Source organism: Emys orbicularis, chromosome 3 (genome assembly GCF_028017835.1).
Source record: "Emys orbicularis isolate rEmyOrb1 chromosome 3, rEmyOrb1.hap1, whole genome shotgun sequence".
Classification (NCBI taxonomy): Eukaryota; Metazoa; Chordata; order Testudines; family Emydidae; genus Emys; species Emys orbicularis.
The window spans coordinates 71241813-71258774 of record NC_088685.1 but is presented as its reverse complement, the minus strand read 5'-3'; the positions used below and the strand labels follow the sequence as shown (position 1 = coordinate 71258774).

The 16962-nt window shown below is 37.8% G+C and overlaps 1 protein-coding gene across 2 annotated transcripts in view; it reads left to right on the top strand.

The window, feature by feature from the left end:
* The window catches only part of RNGTT (RNA guanylyltransferase and 5'-phosphatase), a 449379-nt gene that overhangs the window by 271913 nt on the left and 160504 nt on the right, over positions 1 to 16962 (top strand). The window contains exon 12 of one of the 2 annotated variants that reach the window (XM_065401182.1): positions 12430 to 12498. The exons of the other annotated variant lie outside the window; for it this stretch is intronic. Coding sequence (XP_065257254.1) covers positions 12430 to 12498 — 69 coding nt within the window. The remainder of the gene's footprint in view (positions 1 to 12429; positions 12499 to 16962) is intronic. 2 annotated transcript variants of the gene reach the window in all.

The window sequence follows — 16962 nt, the reverse complement described above, 5'->3', positions numbered from 1 at the left end:
TCTTTAGAGAATTTATTATTAGGAAGTTAAATTTTTCATTTAATTTAATTGCTACAGTTACTCTAACAGTTTTCTTCTCTTTGCCTGGCCCACATTTCAGAGCATCACTGATGACCATAAAAGCCCAGAAAGTGCAATGTGACTTAAATGACATTTCTGCTCATTATATTCATGGGAAAAATATTAAATTTAGTACAAGATGTTTGTTTTTGTGAATCTAGTCTCATTATTACTTAATAAAATAATAATTTATTTCATTGGCATTTCATGCCTGAAAGTCTCTGGGTTCCTAATAAAATGTATATTAAACAAATCTTAGTGGTAATATACCCAAATACATTGAGAAACACCAGGGTATATTACAGAGTATAAACCGAAATCTCACTGCCTACCTGTAGAGGCACTTCAGTCCAAATATACAATAAATATCACTTCCTCCTCACTCAGTGTTACACCATCACCCGTACTATGCAGCCCAAACATGTGAAATAAACCTAAACTTCTCCTCATCCTTAGAACCTAAAAGGAAACAAAAATGTCTCATCTGTCCTGGATGGACACTGCAAATATACTCTCCCCACATTGCAGCACATGGGCATTTGCTTGTTTTCCGTCTTACCTCCAGGTATGATGGAGCTCAGATATGGATCACTAATCCTTAGGTGGCATAAGTTAGAGCAGATGCTGGGCAGCTGTAACTTGCTCTGGGGCTGGAGCCAGCATAGACCAACAAGATAAGAGATCCATCATTCACTTCCACCACGCTCTGTGTAACACTCCATGGCTTCCCCTTCAACATTGTAGTGCATGAGCCTTCTCTTTTTTTGTTACTCCTTTAAGTATGTCCTACCTGTGACATTATTTAAATCTAGTATTCATTGCTTTGATACACCTTTTGCCAAAACCTTTATGTAATTGATCAAGGTGATTTTACTTAATTGTTTAGTTTTTTTCATGGGCATGCATATTTTCTCTCAATTTTTATAGTGGCTTTACTTGGAAGCCTAGGGTAAAATTTTCAAAAACACCTATGTCCCATTATGAAAAGTTTTAGTCCCAGTGACATTCAGTGAGTCTCAAGCCACATTTGAAAATGGGACATAGGGCTCTAAGTCACTTAAGCATTTTTGAAAATTTGACCCCATTCTCTCAATTTTAAAGAGACATTCCCAATAAATATCAAACTTAATAATTTAATAATTAATGGAGATATCCCATCTCCTAGAACTGGAAGGGACCTTGAAAGGTCATAGAGTCCAGCCCCCTGCCTTCACTAGCAGGACCAAGTACTGATTTTGCCCCAGATCCCTAAGTGGCCCCCTCAAGGATTGAACTCACAACCCTGGGTTTAGCAGGCCAATGCTCAAACCACTGAGCTATCCCTCCCCCCAACTTATAAATGAATCAAAGGTAAGAGATGCTTTGTCTCAACAGGAGATCAATTTGAGCATGAGTTTTCTCAGAACTTGAATTAGACATCCCTTTTCCTAGCCCCATATTTCTTTTTTAACATATTCTATGTTTGTCCCTATTGTATAAGGTTTCCTCTGTGTTTTACAGGGTTGCCAAGTGAGCTGAATCCTCAATTAGCTTTTTGGATGTCAATTCTTATTGCCTGATCTGGTGAATATGGCTAATGCTGTGGGAGTGGGACTCGGTATGCAATTAATGCCATTCTCAAGCATTGTCCTAGTACATAGTCTCAGAAGATGTTTGTCCCCCACCAGCTCCAGGCTGTCTCTTCTTCCTGTCTGCTCTTTCAGGAAATAAAGTTGGAAAGCTGGAGTTCAAAACAATGAGGGGGTGGGTGACAACAGCCCCAGGGCTTCCAATCACTTTTTATGGACCTACGTTTGTAAAAAGTTATTGTCTGAGTGAGGTGGGGAAAGACAAATTAGTCATGTGCAAATTGGCTTTGATGATAAAGTAACTGACCTAAAGTCAAAGCAGACATGAACCACACTTTTTTGAAGTGCTAAAGAGTTTGATTAATTTAAAATAAAATACAATTAATGCACCACTGGAGTTCTTGATGTAACCTAAAATTAGGGCTTCCTAAATAGCACATGGTAGGTTATTCTCAAAATATTTTTGCCCTAGCCATAACAAGGAAAAAACAGAAATCTCACAAGAAGCCTATTCTCATGAAATCTCCAGTCAGATTTCTAGACAAAAAGATTCATATAAGCATTCAAACTTTGTTTATCCAAATCAGATTCCAGGAGGTATGCCCACACAAGTAAGAAATCCACTGTACAGACCTGTAATTGGAGTATAACACGGAGTTCCTTTAGTTAAAGATCTTTCTTTGTACAGACATCAGAGGTGAAAAACCACTTTATATCTTATTGGCTAATAAAGAATATGATGAAAAATATTCATCTTAATACCAAAAATATTTTAAATTAATTCAACTGCATTCATCAGTATTATTGCATGCTGTTAAAACACAATAAATGTTAAAGGATCTATGTCTCCTGCTTTGGGTATAAAACATCATCATGGATTTTTAGGTGCAAGTACTTGGGAGTAAATCAATTTTATATTGAGGTTTGTAAAATAAGGGGAAGCTTGCAAGAAGGCATGGAGATGAAAAGGTGATGAAATGGGTATTGAGGCCATTGTCGTTGGTAGAAAGGAAGTGTGATGGAGGAAGGCAGAGGAGGCCAAGTCAGCGATATAGGCCCCGGAAGGCAAAGACAACTAGTTTAATACAACAAACAAAACACTCACACTGCAGATGTTTTGTAGGGACATGATCAAGGTCTATCTCTTTATTGGAGGGTGATGGGATGCATGGGTGGAGTGGGGGGAGAGGAAGGAAGTGCAGAGACAGAGAGGATTACTAGCTTCCTTTTAATATAAGTAGTACTAAGTGCTAGTAATCTGTGCATGTCTCATTGCAAACTATGATATGCTTGAGAAAATATGAAATTGTATTGAGAGGCATCATTTACAGATCTAAAGCTGTAAATGATGGCAGTCTTTTATTAGAGCATATACCAAACCTATTAGGCTTGTGTTAAAGACTATAAACATTATAGAAAATAAATGTTCTTAAAAGTTGGCTAAAAGTTAATTCACAAAGTAGACACTTAAAAAAAGAATATTAGTGAGGGAGCATCAAAGACTGCAAGACTGATCTTTGTTGAACAGTTAGGATCTAATGAAGATTAATTTTCCTATCTTGTAACAAAATTTAAATTTACTTAAAACAAGTTATAAAGTTTTAATGTTTCAGTGTACACTACTAGATGCAGGTGTAAATATATTCTTTTTACATAGTACTAATGTCCTTTTTGAGGCTGGGACTGTATCATCCTCTGTTTCTGTATAGCACCAAGTATACTGACATATAATAATAGTAAAAGGTGCTTGTTGTTTTAATCTATCCTGTCAAAATGTCTTCCTACATCAGAATTTTTCAAGGTGTTAGCAAAAAAGGCTTTTAAAAAAGTTTTAAAACATTTAGATAAAGGAGTTGTTTTGGTAATCTGTTACCCATGGTGAAAGAAATTCTCTGTTTAACAGAGCTAAGATAACTAAAAAGAAATATTTCTAGTGGTAAAAGTGTTTGTGTCAATATAAATAATATTATAGAGGCATTGGTCGCAGAACCATATTTCATTTTTCATTTCATTTTTTTTCATTTAAAGCGGGGATTAAACCTCTTATGAAAAATACAGTGTATCCTCTCCAAACTTACAGTACTTTCTCTTTGAGCACAGAATGAATGTTTTGAGAAAATGTACAAGTAAATCCATTAGTTAAAATCAGACCCTAGATCATTTAAGAAATGTATCAGCTGTCATTATTTCTTTGTTTCAAATTACTTTAAATAATGGAATAACACTGACTCTTCAGACTTGTAGCTAAAAATATAGCCTGGGCTATATTTGAAGAAATTAGGTTGTAATTAAGCTAATGATTAATGACTTGTATTTAATTGTTCTAATTATATAGGTTGCAGTCCTGGTCAGATCAATAACTCAGATAACTCTTGAATATTATGTTTATATGATTTTATATAAGCTATAACTCAACTAAATTTTCTTCTAAGATAATTTGCTTGCAACAATTCTATTGATTGTAATGAGTAAGTGGTCTGAGGGAGGCTAAATGTGTATCTTATTGATAGATTACTTGGCTCAGGTGTCACTGCCTTCTAAAGGTTCTTTGGTTACATGCTAGAGTGGGCATCAGTTCATGAAAGGCTCCCCTTGGCACTGCCTTGGCTCCTCTGTGTAGTGTCAGGGGAAGGCACATAAGGGTGTCCTTAAAAAGCAGATAAAATGGAACGGAGGAGCCGGAAGAGCTCAGTTCCTCATTTCAAGTAACACACTCCTCTAAACCAGTAAGACAGCTGCAACTTGGTTGCTTTGTACTGTGCTGTTAATCTGATCACCCCTAAACCCAGTTTAGCTGGCTGGGACAGTGGCTACTTTGAGCTGCTGTGGTTTACTGGCAGTGCTTAATTTGTAATGAAAGAGGTGCTGGAGCTCAAGCAATTTTTTTACTTTCATAAATGATGCATCAAGCCCAGAGGTGCTGGGGTTCTGAATTGCTAAGCCTAGAGGTGCCGGGGCTCAGCCCTGGAAAGCCCTGGTACAAATTAAGCACTGTGTACTGGCAAATAGCTATTAAAAGTTAAGATTAAAAAATGATTTAAAGTTGATGCTACATGTCTTCAGATTATTAGAAATATTGTTCAATAGCATTCTCTTCAGTTTTATTAATTAGTTTTTAAGAATGAAATTTAATATTTTTTGTAAAAGTCAAAGAAATTCCCAGCCAACGAACTGTTAAGATGAAGTTAAGGTTGAGACTTCGTATTAGTAAATAAGGGTCAAAATATTACAGGGATGTTGTAATTATCCCCCAACCAAACACTAGATCATGGGTCGGCAACCTTTCAGAAGTGGTGTGCCGAGTCTTCATTTATTCACTCTGATTTAAGGTTTCGCGTGCCAGTAATACATTTTAACATTTTTAGAAGGTCTCTTTCTGTAAGTCTATAATATATAACTAAACTAGTGTTGTATGTAAAGTAAATAAGGTTTTTAAAATGCTTAAGAAGCTTCATTTAAAATTAAATTAAAATGCAGAACCCCCCAGAGCGGTGGCCAGGATCCGGGCAGTGTGAGTGCCGCTGAAAATCAGCTCGCGTGCCGCATTCGGCACGCGTGCCATAGGTTGCCTACCCCTGCACTAGATACTCAGGAAATTCAGAGTTATGGCTATTTTTTTTTAAACCTGGGAATCTAGTCTATCTAAGGTATTTCTAGGGTGCCCATCATCATAGTATCTGATAATTTCTGAAATGTTTTAGATTGTTTTCATTAATGTGTATTGTTTTTGATTGCATACAGTTAACATTTATAATGTTCTCACAGCCTAAGGCCTCACAAACGATATGCATCTGATATAGCTAATGAAAATGTTACTTATTTGCATGAGACAAGGTGTAGGTGAGGTAATAGCTTTACCTCTAATACTTTTGAGCAAACGGTCCTTTCCTCCACAAGTTTCATTATGAAGAAAAAAATAGATGAGCAATTTGAACTTGGCTTTGGTATAATACCTAAGGGTTGGTACATGAAGAATTGATGAGAGTTTGGGTTTAAACTGAGTTAAGTTAGCCTACAGCAGTTTTGAAATTGATTGGGAAAATCACAGATGCATATTTGTCTCATATAATGAAATGCAAAATGAAATTTTCCATATGATAAACTCTTTGAGTTTAATACATAGCAATCATTGGTATTTGCTGGAAAACAATTATTTTCTGATCCTTTGCATCAGAACTTTAAGCAAAATAGCTAAGTAGTTAAGAGCGATTGCTATATAATGTAATTTAACACATTACTCATAAAATCTTGGTTATGGTGCTTCAGTTAAATTATTTTATAGAAAATCACTACTTAGTACAAATAAATTAATAAATATTTCATATCCAGCAGATTGTAGAAATCTACAGTTTCATAATATATTTTTTAAAGTGTGCAAGGAAGAGACAGGAGAGGAATTTGTCTGAGCATGGACTGGAAGTTTCAAACTCCTGTATATCTCTCTCATATGAAATTACCTCTGAAAATCCATAAGAGTTGGGTGCCTTGCCTCAGAGCTACCAAACCATTGATTAGAAATTGTGTTGATTGGAATGCTTTAGACACCAAAACATCCTCGAGGAGAATCCTGGCTGTCATTGTTGTCAAACAGATTATTTTTTTTAAATTCTAAAGAAGAAATAGGGGCCCAGGAAGCTGATCATTCACCTTCTCGCTATTCAGGAAACACTGTCCCATTGGCTGAGAGATAGTTTCATCAAAATCAGGCCATAACATTTACATTTGCAAACTGATTAAATTATATAATAAATAAAATAATAAATTGCTCCAGATAACAATATTTTTTAAGAGAAATCTTTTTTTTAAACAGAAGTCTTCTTGTCACATGACTATGCTTGGAAGGATTTATTTTTGTTGGTAAATGTCAATTTCACTGCGCACACACAAACTGATGAAAAAATATTTCCATTGATGATCATCGAAATTTACAGATAGGCAAAGTAAGACTTTTTGGCCAAGTGCAGTGATTTAACCATTTGAATTAGCGTTGTTATAAATGGACTAGTCAATGAATAGAAAAAAGAGGTATGATTTGTTGGTTTAAGGATATTTACTTTGTATATTTTTACATGTGATGATGAAAATTTGTGTTCTAACAGTTTATAAAGCTTTCACTATTTGAATCTCATTGTCTGTCATTAAATAATTGTCTGACCCACTCCCATAATTTCCTGCAACAGTGAGTGAAAATATAAATCAATAAATAGAAAAAATGCTTAAATAAACATTGATCCCTTGAGATTATAAAAAAATTAAAATCAAATTCTGCCAAGTCTGCACCTGATTCACACATTTTAAACAGTTGTTTTCAGCAAATCAAAAGCCAGGATTTGCATATTAGCTGGAACAATTATTTTCATTCATGAATTGCTTTTTAAAATAAGAATAATAGAAAATTATTAAAATAGTAAACCATGTGGAGGAAATATGTCCTCTTTTAATGTTCAGTGTAGAGCAGGAAACTACCTGAAGTGAGTCAAGGGCTTCACAGGTGGAAATTCATACCAGTAAACTACTAAGAATAGCGTACCAGCAAAACTGGGTTGTGTGCATCATTTATCTTTTTTGTACAAAGCATCATTGAAATGCATTGCATTTTATTTGTTCCCTGGCAGTCATCCCAGTTAAGCAGGTGTGCCATTTATCATGGTGCCGATTAAATAGATTATACTGTTCAAGTTCATTAGAAATGTTAACATGTTTGGTAAATTAAACAGGAAGATAGGAGGCTTATTTGAAGATAAATTTTGCGTATCTGCAATTAGAAGTCTGTACAAATAAAAACGTAATATTAAAATTTTGATAGTGAAAAAGTATTTAATATAAGTGTACTCATAATTCAAGCAGCCCTTTTTTGTTCATGCCACTGTTTTTAGAATCTTTTTAAAACATAGAAGCAGATGTTTTAGATATTTTTTCATATTCTGCAATATACAAGCACACTCAGCATAACATAAAAGCCTCATGGCAAAACCCTTGTAATCCAGCCCCACTAAGACTACTTTGCTTAATAAACCTTTATCCTCTTACCTGTTAGTTTGTTTTCTGTGGTTTGGTTAATCAGAATAAACAGTAAGATATTTTCTATCATGGTAATAATAGGCAAGAAAACCGGCCTGTTGCTTCACAATTTAGTTTCCCATATTAGACTAAAAGGTGAAATAACTCCCTAACCAGTCAGCTGCTTCCACAACTCGCAGGACAAGTGTCCATTATTTATAGGTCTCTACTGATTGACCAAATGACAGAAAAACTAACAGGTATAGTAAGAAGGGGAGAAGTTATTTCTGTGACCTTTGCAAGGGAGGGGGGGAATCCTTTTTTGCTTCTTGATGTGGTATTAATGTTCTCACAGGTCTCTCTCTCTCTGCTTGTCTTTTATATTGGGAATATTATACTTAACGATTCTGACAACTGTAAAATTTGAGAAATTATGACATCATAAGAGTAATGAGGGATTGTCATCAATTGTTAACAGATTTGTTCTTGGTTTTTGACCCCTATTTAAATTCAGTGCCTAATGAACACTTGAGAGAGAGCATATCTTTATTGAAGATTCAACATCCTTGCCCCTTCAGTTAAGGTGGAGATTTCACAATACACATTCATGAAAGCCCCATGATCTCATTCAGCAAAACCAAAGAAGTTTAGATTCGACATTTTGAAAGTTAAGCGCCAAGCAGGGATTCGGGTGGTCTTTATACTTCATATAAAGTGAGGAGTGGGCATCAAGACAAAGGAAAGTTTTAAGGATGGATTTGAAGGAGGACAATGAGGTCACATTGTGGATGTTTACAGGGACCTCCTCCCATGCATAAGGGATGGCATGATAGAAGACGTAAAGGTGCTAGTTTTAAAATTTGATATTGGGTGATGAAGTCTAGCGTCATTTGCAGAGCAGTGGCAGGAGTAGATATCTTGATAGCACATGATAGGTAGGGTGGGCATAGGCCATGAAGGGCCTTCAAAGTTGAGGACAAGTTGTTTGATGTGGTGGAGAAGGGGGAGACAGTTGACATGCAAAGAGGGGTGATATGGTTGAAGTGATGAGTTAGGAAATTATCTCTGTATCAGCATTTTGAATGGGTATAAATGGGGCAAGGTGGGATTTGTCAAGGACAGAGAGGAGGAGGTTGCAGTAATTGAGACTTGAGATGATGAAGACCTGGGTGACAGTTTTAACTATATAGATAGAGAGGAAAGTCCAGATCTTGGTATGGCCTGGATATGGTGATCTAGGAAAAGGGCTGAAAAACTAAGGGCCAGGTTATGGGCCTGACTGACGTGGGGATAGTGATGTCCATGGTGACTGAGAGAGGGAGGAAAGGTCAAGAGTTCTGTTTTGCCCATGTGGTGTTGAAGCTGATGGCTGGACATCCATGAGGAGATGTCAGAAAGACAAGCCTATTTATCTTTGCACATAAGAAAAGCTTCTCTTAAGAGAGGGCCATTCTAAGCACTCTTATCATCATGTGGGGTTAGTCAGTAGGGCTTAATGCAGGAATGTGGAGATCATTGGGTGTAGTATACTGAGAAGTGTAATTAACTATATACACAGCACTGTCAAATGAAAAAAATAAAGATATACTTGAAATCTAATCAGTTTTTAGAAAATAAGTAGTTTCCAGTACTACGTGTGCTCCTGTAGCCCCTGTCAGCAAACCACTGATGGTCCCAAGGCAGATCCTCCAACAGTTCTGTCCAGAAAGGGATTGACATTTGAACATGTGAATAGGGTGCAGTATATGTAACTGACTGAGGTACATGCAAAATGCAACTTTAGATGCCTCAAAAGTTGAGGAGAGTCTAAGTTCAAGTCTACGAGAGTTTCTTCTTGATCAAATTGGGCAGCCAAGGACCTAAGGGAGCTAATCCAATGGGATTGGTAATTTTAGAGAAGCAGTGCTTTTTCAAATTATTCAAATAAAAGAAAGCATTAAACACTTTCTTAATATGATAAAATTTGGGTTTTCTGATTTTGCTGGTTTTTTAAACTCAGTTGTAACACTTTGTTATCCTGACTTTTTTTTTTTTTTTTAATTGAATTTATACAAAGATCAGGTCCAGAGCAGACAGCAACAGGAAAAACAATCCCGATTAAAGATTTCATACATAACCTGAAAGAGTCAGCAGTGCAGAAAAATACTTTATCAAGGGTTTTTTTTTAACATGATCTCCAACATTGGTCATCTAGAGCAAAGATTAGCAATGACTCACTACATTTTACTTTGAAATGCATGAACAATTATTTTTAATTTTGAACAAATATCTAGTAAATATTCCAGATTTTTAATATGTTGGTTTTTCCCTAATTACTGGGGTTTTCATGTGATAATCAAGCTCTGAAGATTAAAAAAAAATCTCAATCATTTTAATAGCTGCTGGTCATGAGTTTCAGTTGCAAATTTCAGACACTCGAACTATACGATTATCTGAGTATGTGCTAGGACTTCAGATTCTAAATGTGGATGCTACAGTACTGAAAATTAACAACTCAATGGATCATTTTCAACTCAGCATCTAGTCCTATACTGAAAATTAAGTTTCTGATCACATCTGAGAACTATTTTAAAATGTTTTTAATAAAATTATTTCTAAAAACTGAATAAGGAAAGCAATAATGAATGATGCTTATATTTTGTTCTTTATAGAAGGAACATAAATGTTTCAATTACTATATTTGTGTTTTAAATAAAATTTGTATGTCTGGCAAAAAAAAAAAGTAAATTATCACATGTGGTTATCACATGCAGTTATCAGCCACAAGTTGAAGTAATTTTTTTTTTCAGGTGGGACACTAGCATTCTGATTATTTGTGGTGTGTTGAGCTACACTGCTGTGTAGCATTATCTACAGTTAGACACAAATCTTTGTCTGGTACCTTTCAATGCTTTTTAAATTAATTCCTTACTCTAGGCTGGATTCTGATACACTAATTCACCTTAAGTAGTAGCTTAGTTACTGAGAAGTCCCTGTCATTTAAATGAGATCATTCCAAGAGAGGCACTACTTGGCCAAAATTTCCTAAAGCTAGTTACATTTTGCTGTTTTATATATCTGTTTTTGCTGTTTTATTTGATCTTGAGGTAATTGACTGATCTGTTAATTTATTTTTCAAACATTGCCAAGGCAGCCCACAGCTTTAGATGATTGTAGAGAAGCCAATATTATAAATTATAAATTATATTAGGTACCTATGTAACTGGCATGATTTTCACAATTTCTGGTCACTCACAGCTTCCATGAAGTCATTGTTCTCAGAGACTTCATATTTAGTTACATTGAGATATGTGGTCACTTGACATAAATACTGACCCCTTTGTTTGGTTTGGTAAATATTTCTCTCAGGTAGATAAATCTTGATGTTCACCTCAACAGAAGTCAGAATCTGTGTGATATATAACAGCACATTAATTCAGATGGTGACTTTAATTAGTGCAATAGTTTTTACTGGGTTATGCATGTTAAGGATTCTGGTTTACAAAAACTTTGTATATAATCACTGGAAATTTTCTTTTATTTTCAAATGTAATGTAATCTGAAAAAAATTAGTATTTCATATGTTTAAAATAGCAACTTTATTAATTGCATTTTTGTAGAAACTTACCAAATATACTCGTTCATAAGCCAAATTTTTTTAGTAAAAAAGGGAAGCACCAGAGAAGGGGGTCGGCTTATGAATGGGTATAGAGAGGGAGAGGTGGGACGCAGCCCCTCCCCCCAACAGAGGGAGCAAGGAGAGGCAGCACAGCCAGAAGGGAAGAGGCGGGGCCAGAGTCTCTCCGCTTCTGGCCACGCTGCTCTCCCCCCAGCCTCCGAAGCAGCTGCAGCTCCGGGGCTGGCAGGCTGCAGCCGTGCTGCTTGGCCCCGCCCCCCAGAGCAGGCTGTGGCCACGCCACTGGAGCACACTGCGGCCGTGCCACCCGGCCCAGCCCGCTGGAACACGTTGCGGCCGCGCTGCCCAGCCTGCCGGAGCAGCTCCAGTCAGGTCAGAGACATCCTCCCCTGGCCCACCCCAGATAAGGTGGGAAGGGATGGGATGGGGAGAGTGTGGGGGTCCCGGGCTAGGGGTGGGGTCATGTGGGGGGTGGTCACAGGGGTTACTCCCCCGACTCCCAACTTCTCCCCCCCAAAAAAATTTCCCCAGCAGTTGCTGTCCCAGCCCGTCAGGGTAAGCAGCTGGCATGCCGGGACACTTTGTTTACTTAGGTTTACCTCCGTGCCTGCGGACGCTCGAGGTAAACAAACAATCTCGGCCCACCAGTGGCTTATCCTGATGGCCCGGGAGCCAAAGTTTGCTGACCCCTGAATTATAGAGTCGTCTTATGAACGGGTTATAAAAAAATTCCATTTTTACTTATGCATCTTGGGGCGGGGGGGGAGAGGGGGTCGGCTTATAAACGAACCGGCTTATGATCGAGTATATACGGTATCTTGTCCCATCCTTGAACAGCTGTTGTGTTACCAGTACTTTTCTGAAGTGTATAGAATCATCAGGTTTTCCAAACATCCTTTTTCAAACCCTAAAGTTTTTCTCAAACTGGTGCTGTATCTTGAGGTATCCCTGCTGCTTTTGTCTGAGTATTATTTGTAAATATGTTAATTTAATTCCACCAGATCTGTTTTTTCCTTGTATTTTTCATGTTGCCCAGATTCTGAACCCACGCTTTAAATGATATTCTATTTATTTTAAAAAGAGGTTACTGAAATACTATGGAACTTGTATCAATGTGGAATCTTGCAAATGAAACACTTTCCTCTATATTGGAAATATTATTTTTGTTTTGTTTCTGTTTTACAGCTTCTTGAAGGAAGTTTTGCCAGAGAAGTCAGTCATGAAGTGGATGGACTGATTTTTCAGCCTACAGGCGTAAGTTGCAATGGAACTTAATTTTATTATCTTAATACATTTAAAATATAGGATTGAAATCTTCCAGTTACATTCCTTCACTTGTGCTAATGACAAATTTTTCACCATCTGCTACTAATGAACATTTTTCACCATCAAGAAGTCTTTGCTTTGGTGGAATTACTGTCGATCAGTGCTTAATTTATCAGGGCTTTCCAGGGCTGATCCCCAGCATCTCTACGATTGGCAGTTCATAGCCCCGGCACCCCTGGGCTTACTGTGTCATTTAAGTATCAGAGGGGTAGCCGTGTTAGTCTGAATCTGTAAAAAGCAACAGAGGGTCCTGTGGCACCTTTAAGACTAACAGAAGTATTGGGAGGATAAGCTTTCGTGGGTAGGAACCTCACTTCTTCAGATGCAAGACTTGCATCTGAAGAAGTGAGGTTCTTACCCACGAAAGCTTATGCTCCCAATACTTCTGTTAGTCTTAAAGGTGCCACAGGACCCTCTGTTGCTTGTGTCATTTAAGAAAGTAAAAAAAAATTGCTTGAGCCCTGGCACCTCTTTCATTACAAATTAGGCACTGCCGTAGATACATTGTTATTTCTGTTTCTCCTGGTTCTTAATAAAATTGCCATTACAGAACTGAATGGAATCTGTACGCCGTGTTCTGTGTGTCTTTAGAACCATTAACAGGAATTTAGTCAGAGGAGGAGGTTGCTATGTGCCATTTCATGTGTGCAGTTTGGTACAAAGACCAAAATAATAAATAGGTAAGCAGTTCCCCCTCATTCAGTTCCTGTTTTTATGAAGCCTCTGGATTGTTGAAGCATTGGTCTGTGACCAAGCACTGGAACCACAGTGGTAATAGACCAGATTAAGTACAAATTGGTGTTCAGTGACTTTACACAGCTGCTACTATTTGTCACTTGTGCAAACTAGGCCGTAAAGTGTGAGATCTTTCTGTATCAGTAGAAAAAAGCGTGAGATCTTTCTGTATCAGTTACTTAGGAACAAAGGCTGAGTACTCAATGTAGTTGGCTTCCTCAGGGAAATTTTAAGTGTTGCTACACTGATTTAGTTGGGGATTGGTCCTGCTTTGAGCTGGGGGTTGGACTAGATGACCTCCTGAGGTCCCTTCCAACCCTGATATTCTATGATACCTTAAAATTTGGTAAAATTGTACAATGCATACCATTTTAAGTGAAAATTGACTTTTTAAATAATTTGCATAATATGATATATGTGTGACTCCTCTCTAAGAACTGAGAGTAAAGATTGGGTGCATCAAAAAGCTTCCTGAGAGAAATACAGATGGATCTGTCAGTTAACTGTCCTTAACAACAAGCAAAACATTACAAATGGCTAGTGCTCAGACTGGAAGAGATGAGGACAAGGGAAGTAATGGTATACAATGCAAGTTCATAGAAATGGTTTGCTGAAATGCTAGTGTGCTTTTTAACTATTAAAATAAATTTCTTTTGAAAGCAATTAAATAACATAATTTCCTGATGTGATCTCTTTCCATTTTGGTAAACAGTGTCTTTCCACTCACCCACAAAGCAAAGAGCTCTCTTTATCTTTCTTCCTTACTTGTAAGCATTAGTGTTGGTGATGTCAGCCCAGCTCTAGGAATAGAACTAACCTGTGTTCTTCTCTGCTGGTTCTGCAGCAGCTAAACACAAACAAGTGACTGACTTGGCCTTTTTTGTTTCTCTGTGGCAGAGTTGTAAGTTTAAAAAAAAAAACCAGAATATGAACTTCATAGCACCAACTAGAATAACATGGCACACATTAAACAGATTAAAAACTGGCTAACTGACAGGTCTGAAAACATAATTGTAAATGTGGAGTCATCATTGAACAGGTGTATTCCTAGTGGGGTCCTGCAGGAAGGAGTTCCTGCCCCTATATTATTAAAATGTAAACCAATGGGGGGAAAAAGGTTCCAAATGCTTTGTATTGAATTGAAGAATTCATGTAACTCAGGTTACATAACTTTATTTATCACAGCCTTTTCTGCCGGTAGTAGAATTGTCTAGGAGAGTATCCCTAGTCTTTCATTTTGTTGCAGGAAATAAGTACCTAAATCATTGGTACATTTTTAGAATTTGTGCTTTCTGATTTAGCATATAGGGAAGTTTGTAACTGAATAAAAGCTTCATGGGATGTATAAAATGCTCTTAATTACTTTTTATTTTAAAATATTGGTGAGACTTTCATAGCGCAATTATTGATTACATTTCAATATATATTGTTTCAGGATTTATTAAACTTAGTTTTGTTCAACTATTGTTAATCACTTATTTTTAGATTGAGCAATGTGTAATTTTCTCAGTGTATTTTGTAGCTTGAGTTGAGATAATGTAAAGGATGAACCAAAGTATTCTTTCAAAAGGAAATATTATGAATGTAGGAATATTAGATAACAAAAATAAAATAGGCTTACTTAAACTGAAAGCCCAGGAATTGTTGTTTGAGGTTGCTAATCCTCTGTTCTTGTATATTACGGATGTTTTAGAACAGTGGGAGACTTTATTGCATATCAGCAATGTTTAAAAGCAACAGAGTGCAGTGAAGACACCTTGAGAATATTAACTTGAATTTTCTTATCTTTTTATTCTTAAATTTGCACTAGCATCAACAATGTTTTCCAAATACACCTCTACCCCGATATAATGCTGTCCTCGGGAACCAAAAAAATCTTACCGCGTTATAGGTGAAACCGCGTTATATCAAACTTGCTTTGATCCGCCGGAGCGCGCAACCCCCTCCAACCCCCCCACCCCCGGTGTCTGGCTTTTAAGCCCTTCTCTCTTAGGTCAGTCCTATCCCCCACCCCATTAACATACAGGAAGAATGACCACAAGGGTCATCAAACGACAAGAGGCTAGAGCCTTGCTAGTGCCCACTCAGCTAGCAGGCCTCTGGCCCCCACTCCCACACTGTCCCCAAACACATAAACCCTAACAGATCACACTGTAAACTTTAAGTAAGCCATGGGGGGAGGTGTGGGGGGAGAGGGAGGGGGAGGAGACAAACAAGCTCGCAGCTCACTTCAAGGATTAGTGCTCACTCCTCCTTCATCAGGGGATCTCCCTTTCAAACTTGCCTGTTTTACTAGCTCCTGGAATAGTTCTGGGATTCATTCTGGGATAATTATTTTTTGTCAAAGTTGCAGTGTTCAATTTTTGTTAATTTGGGGAAGAGTTATTTCTATTTAAAGATAGTCTATTCAAAACATTTGTTCTTGTGCTCTGTGTTCTTTATTAAATACTAGGGAGGTAGTCTCATGCATGTGTAGACACTATTACTAGCTTCAGGAAACGCTGATGTTGAGAATAGAGGTGGGTGGAGAAAGGTATTGTTTTGTGAAGGAGTTTGATATTTAAAAATTTGGTTTAATTCTGATTCAGAATGGAAACCAAAACATTTGAAATTCTCTATGAAAGGGAATGGTGTCCCAGCTCTGGGGAAGCCCTCCAAGTAGGCTGTCCCAAAGCCAAACACCTTGGAAGCCCTGGAGACCCGGCCCTAGGCAGTCTGCCTGGCTGGTTTCTGGATCTTTGTTGAAATCAGTCTCTGTAAAATGGTTTAACTTCAATGACTTGGAAAATTCTGATGGAAAAAGAAATTTTGTTGGAATTTTTCTGACCAGCATTAGTGTACTGTGACAGACCCAGACCAGTGGGGTACAGGAGTCTGGTAGAGGGCAAATATACTGGTCACTGGATGAGTAGTTTTCTGTTTCCTGAGTGACCAGAGAAGGGGCTGCACTAGAGTAATCAGGAACCTGCTAGAACCAGTTAAGGCAGGCAGGCTAATTAGGACACCTGGAGCCAATTAAGAAGAAGCTGCTAGAATCAATTAAGGCAGGCTAATCAGGGCACCTGGGTTTTAAAAGGAGCTCACTTTAGTTTCTGGTGTGAGTGTGAGGAGCTGGGAGCAAGAGGCGCAAGGAGTTGAGAGTGAGAGGGTGTGCTGCTGGAGGACTGAGGAGCACAAGCGTTATCAGACACCAGGAGGAAGGTCCTGTGGTGAGAATAAGGAAGGTGTTTGGAGGAGGCCATGGGGAAGTAGCCCAGGGAGTTGTAGCTGTCATGCAGCTGTTACAGGAGGCACTATAGACAGTTGCAGTCCACAGGACCCTGGGCTGGAACCCGGAGTAGAGGGCGGGCCCGGGTTCCCCCCAAACCTCCCAATTGACCTGGACTGTGGGTTCTCCCAGAGGGGAAGGTCTCTGGGCTGTTCCCCAACCCACATGGTGAATCTTTAAGGCAAGAAAATCCGCCAATAAGCGCAGGACCCACCAAGATAGAGGAGGAACTTTGTCACAGTACCTATTATGTATATTGAGGTCTGTTTTCTTTCTGTGCTTTCTTCGCTTCTCTCTAAGTTCCCAAGTATTAACTGAAAACTCAACTTTGCTCTTTTCTCCTTCTGTTTGAAAACCAAATCACACTACACTTGGTTGATAAAAGTAAT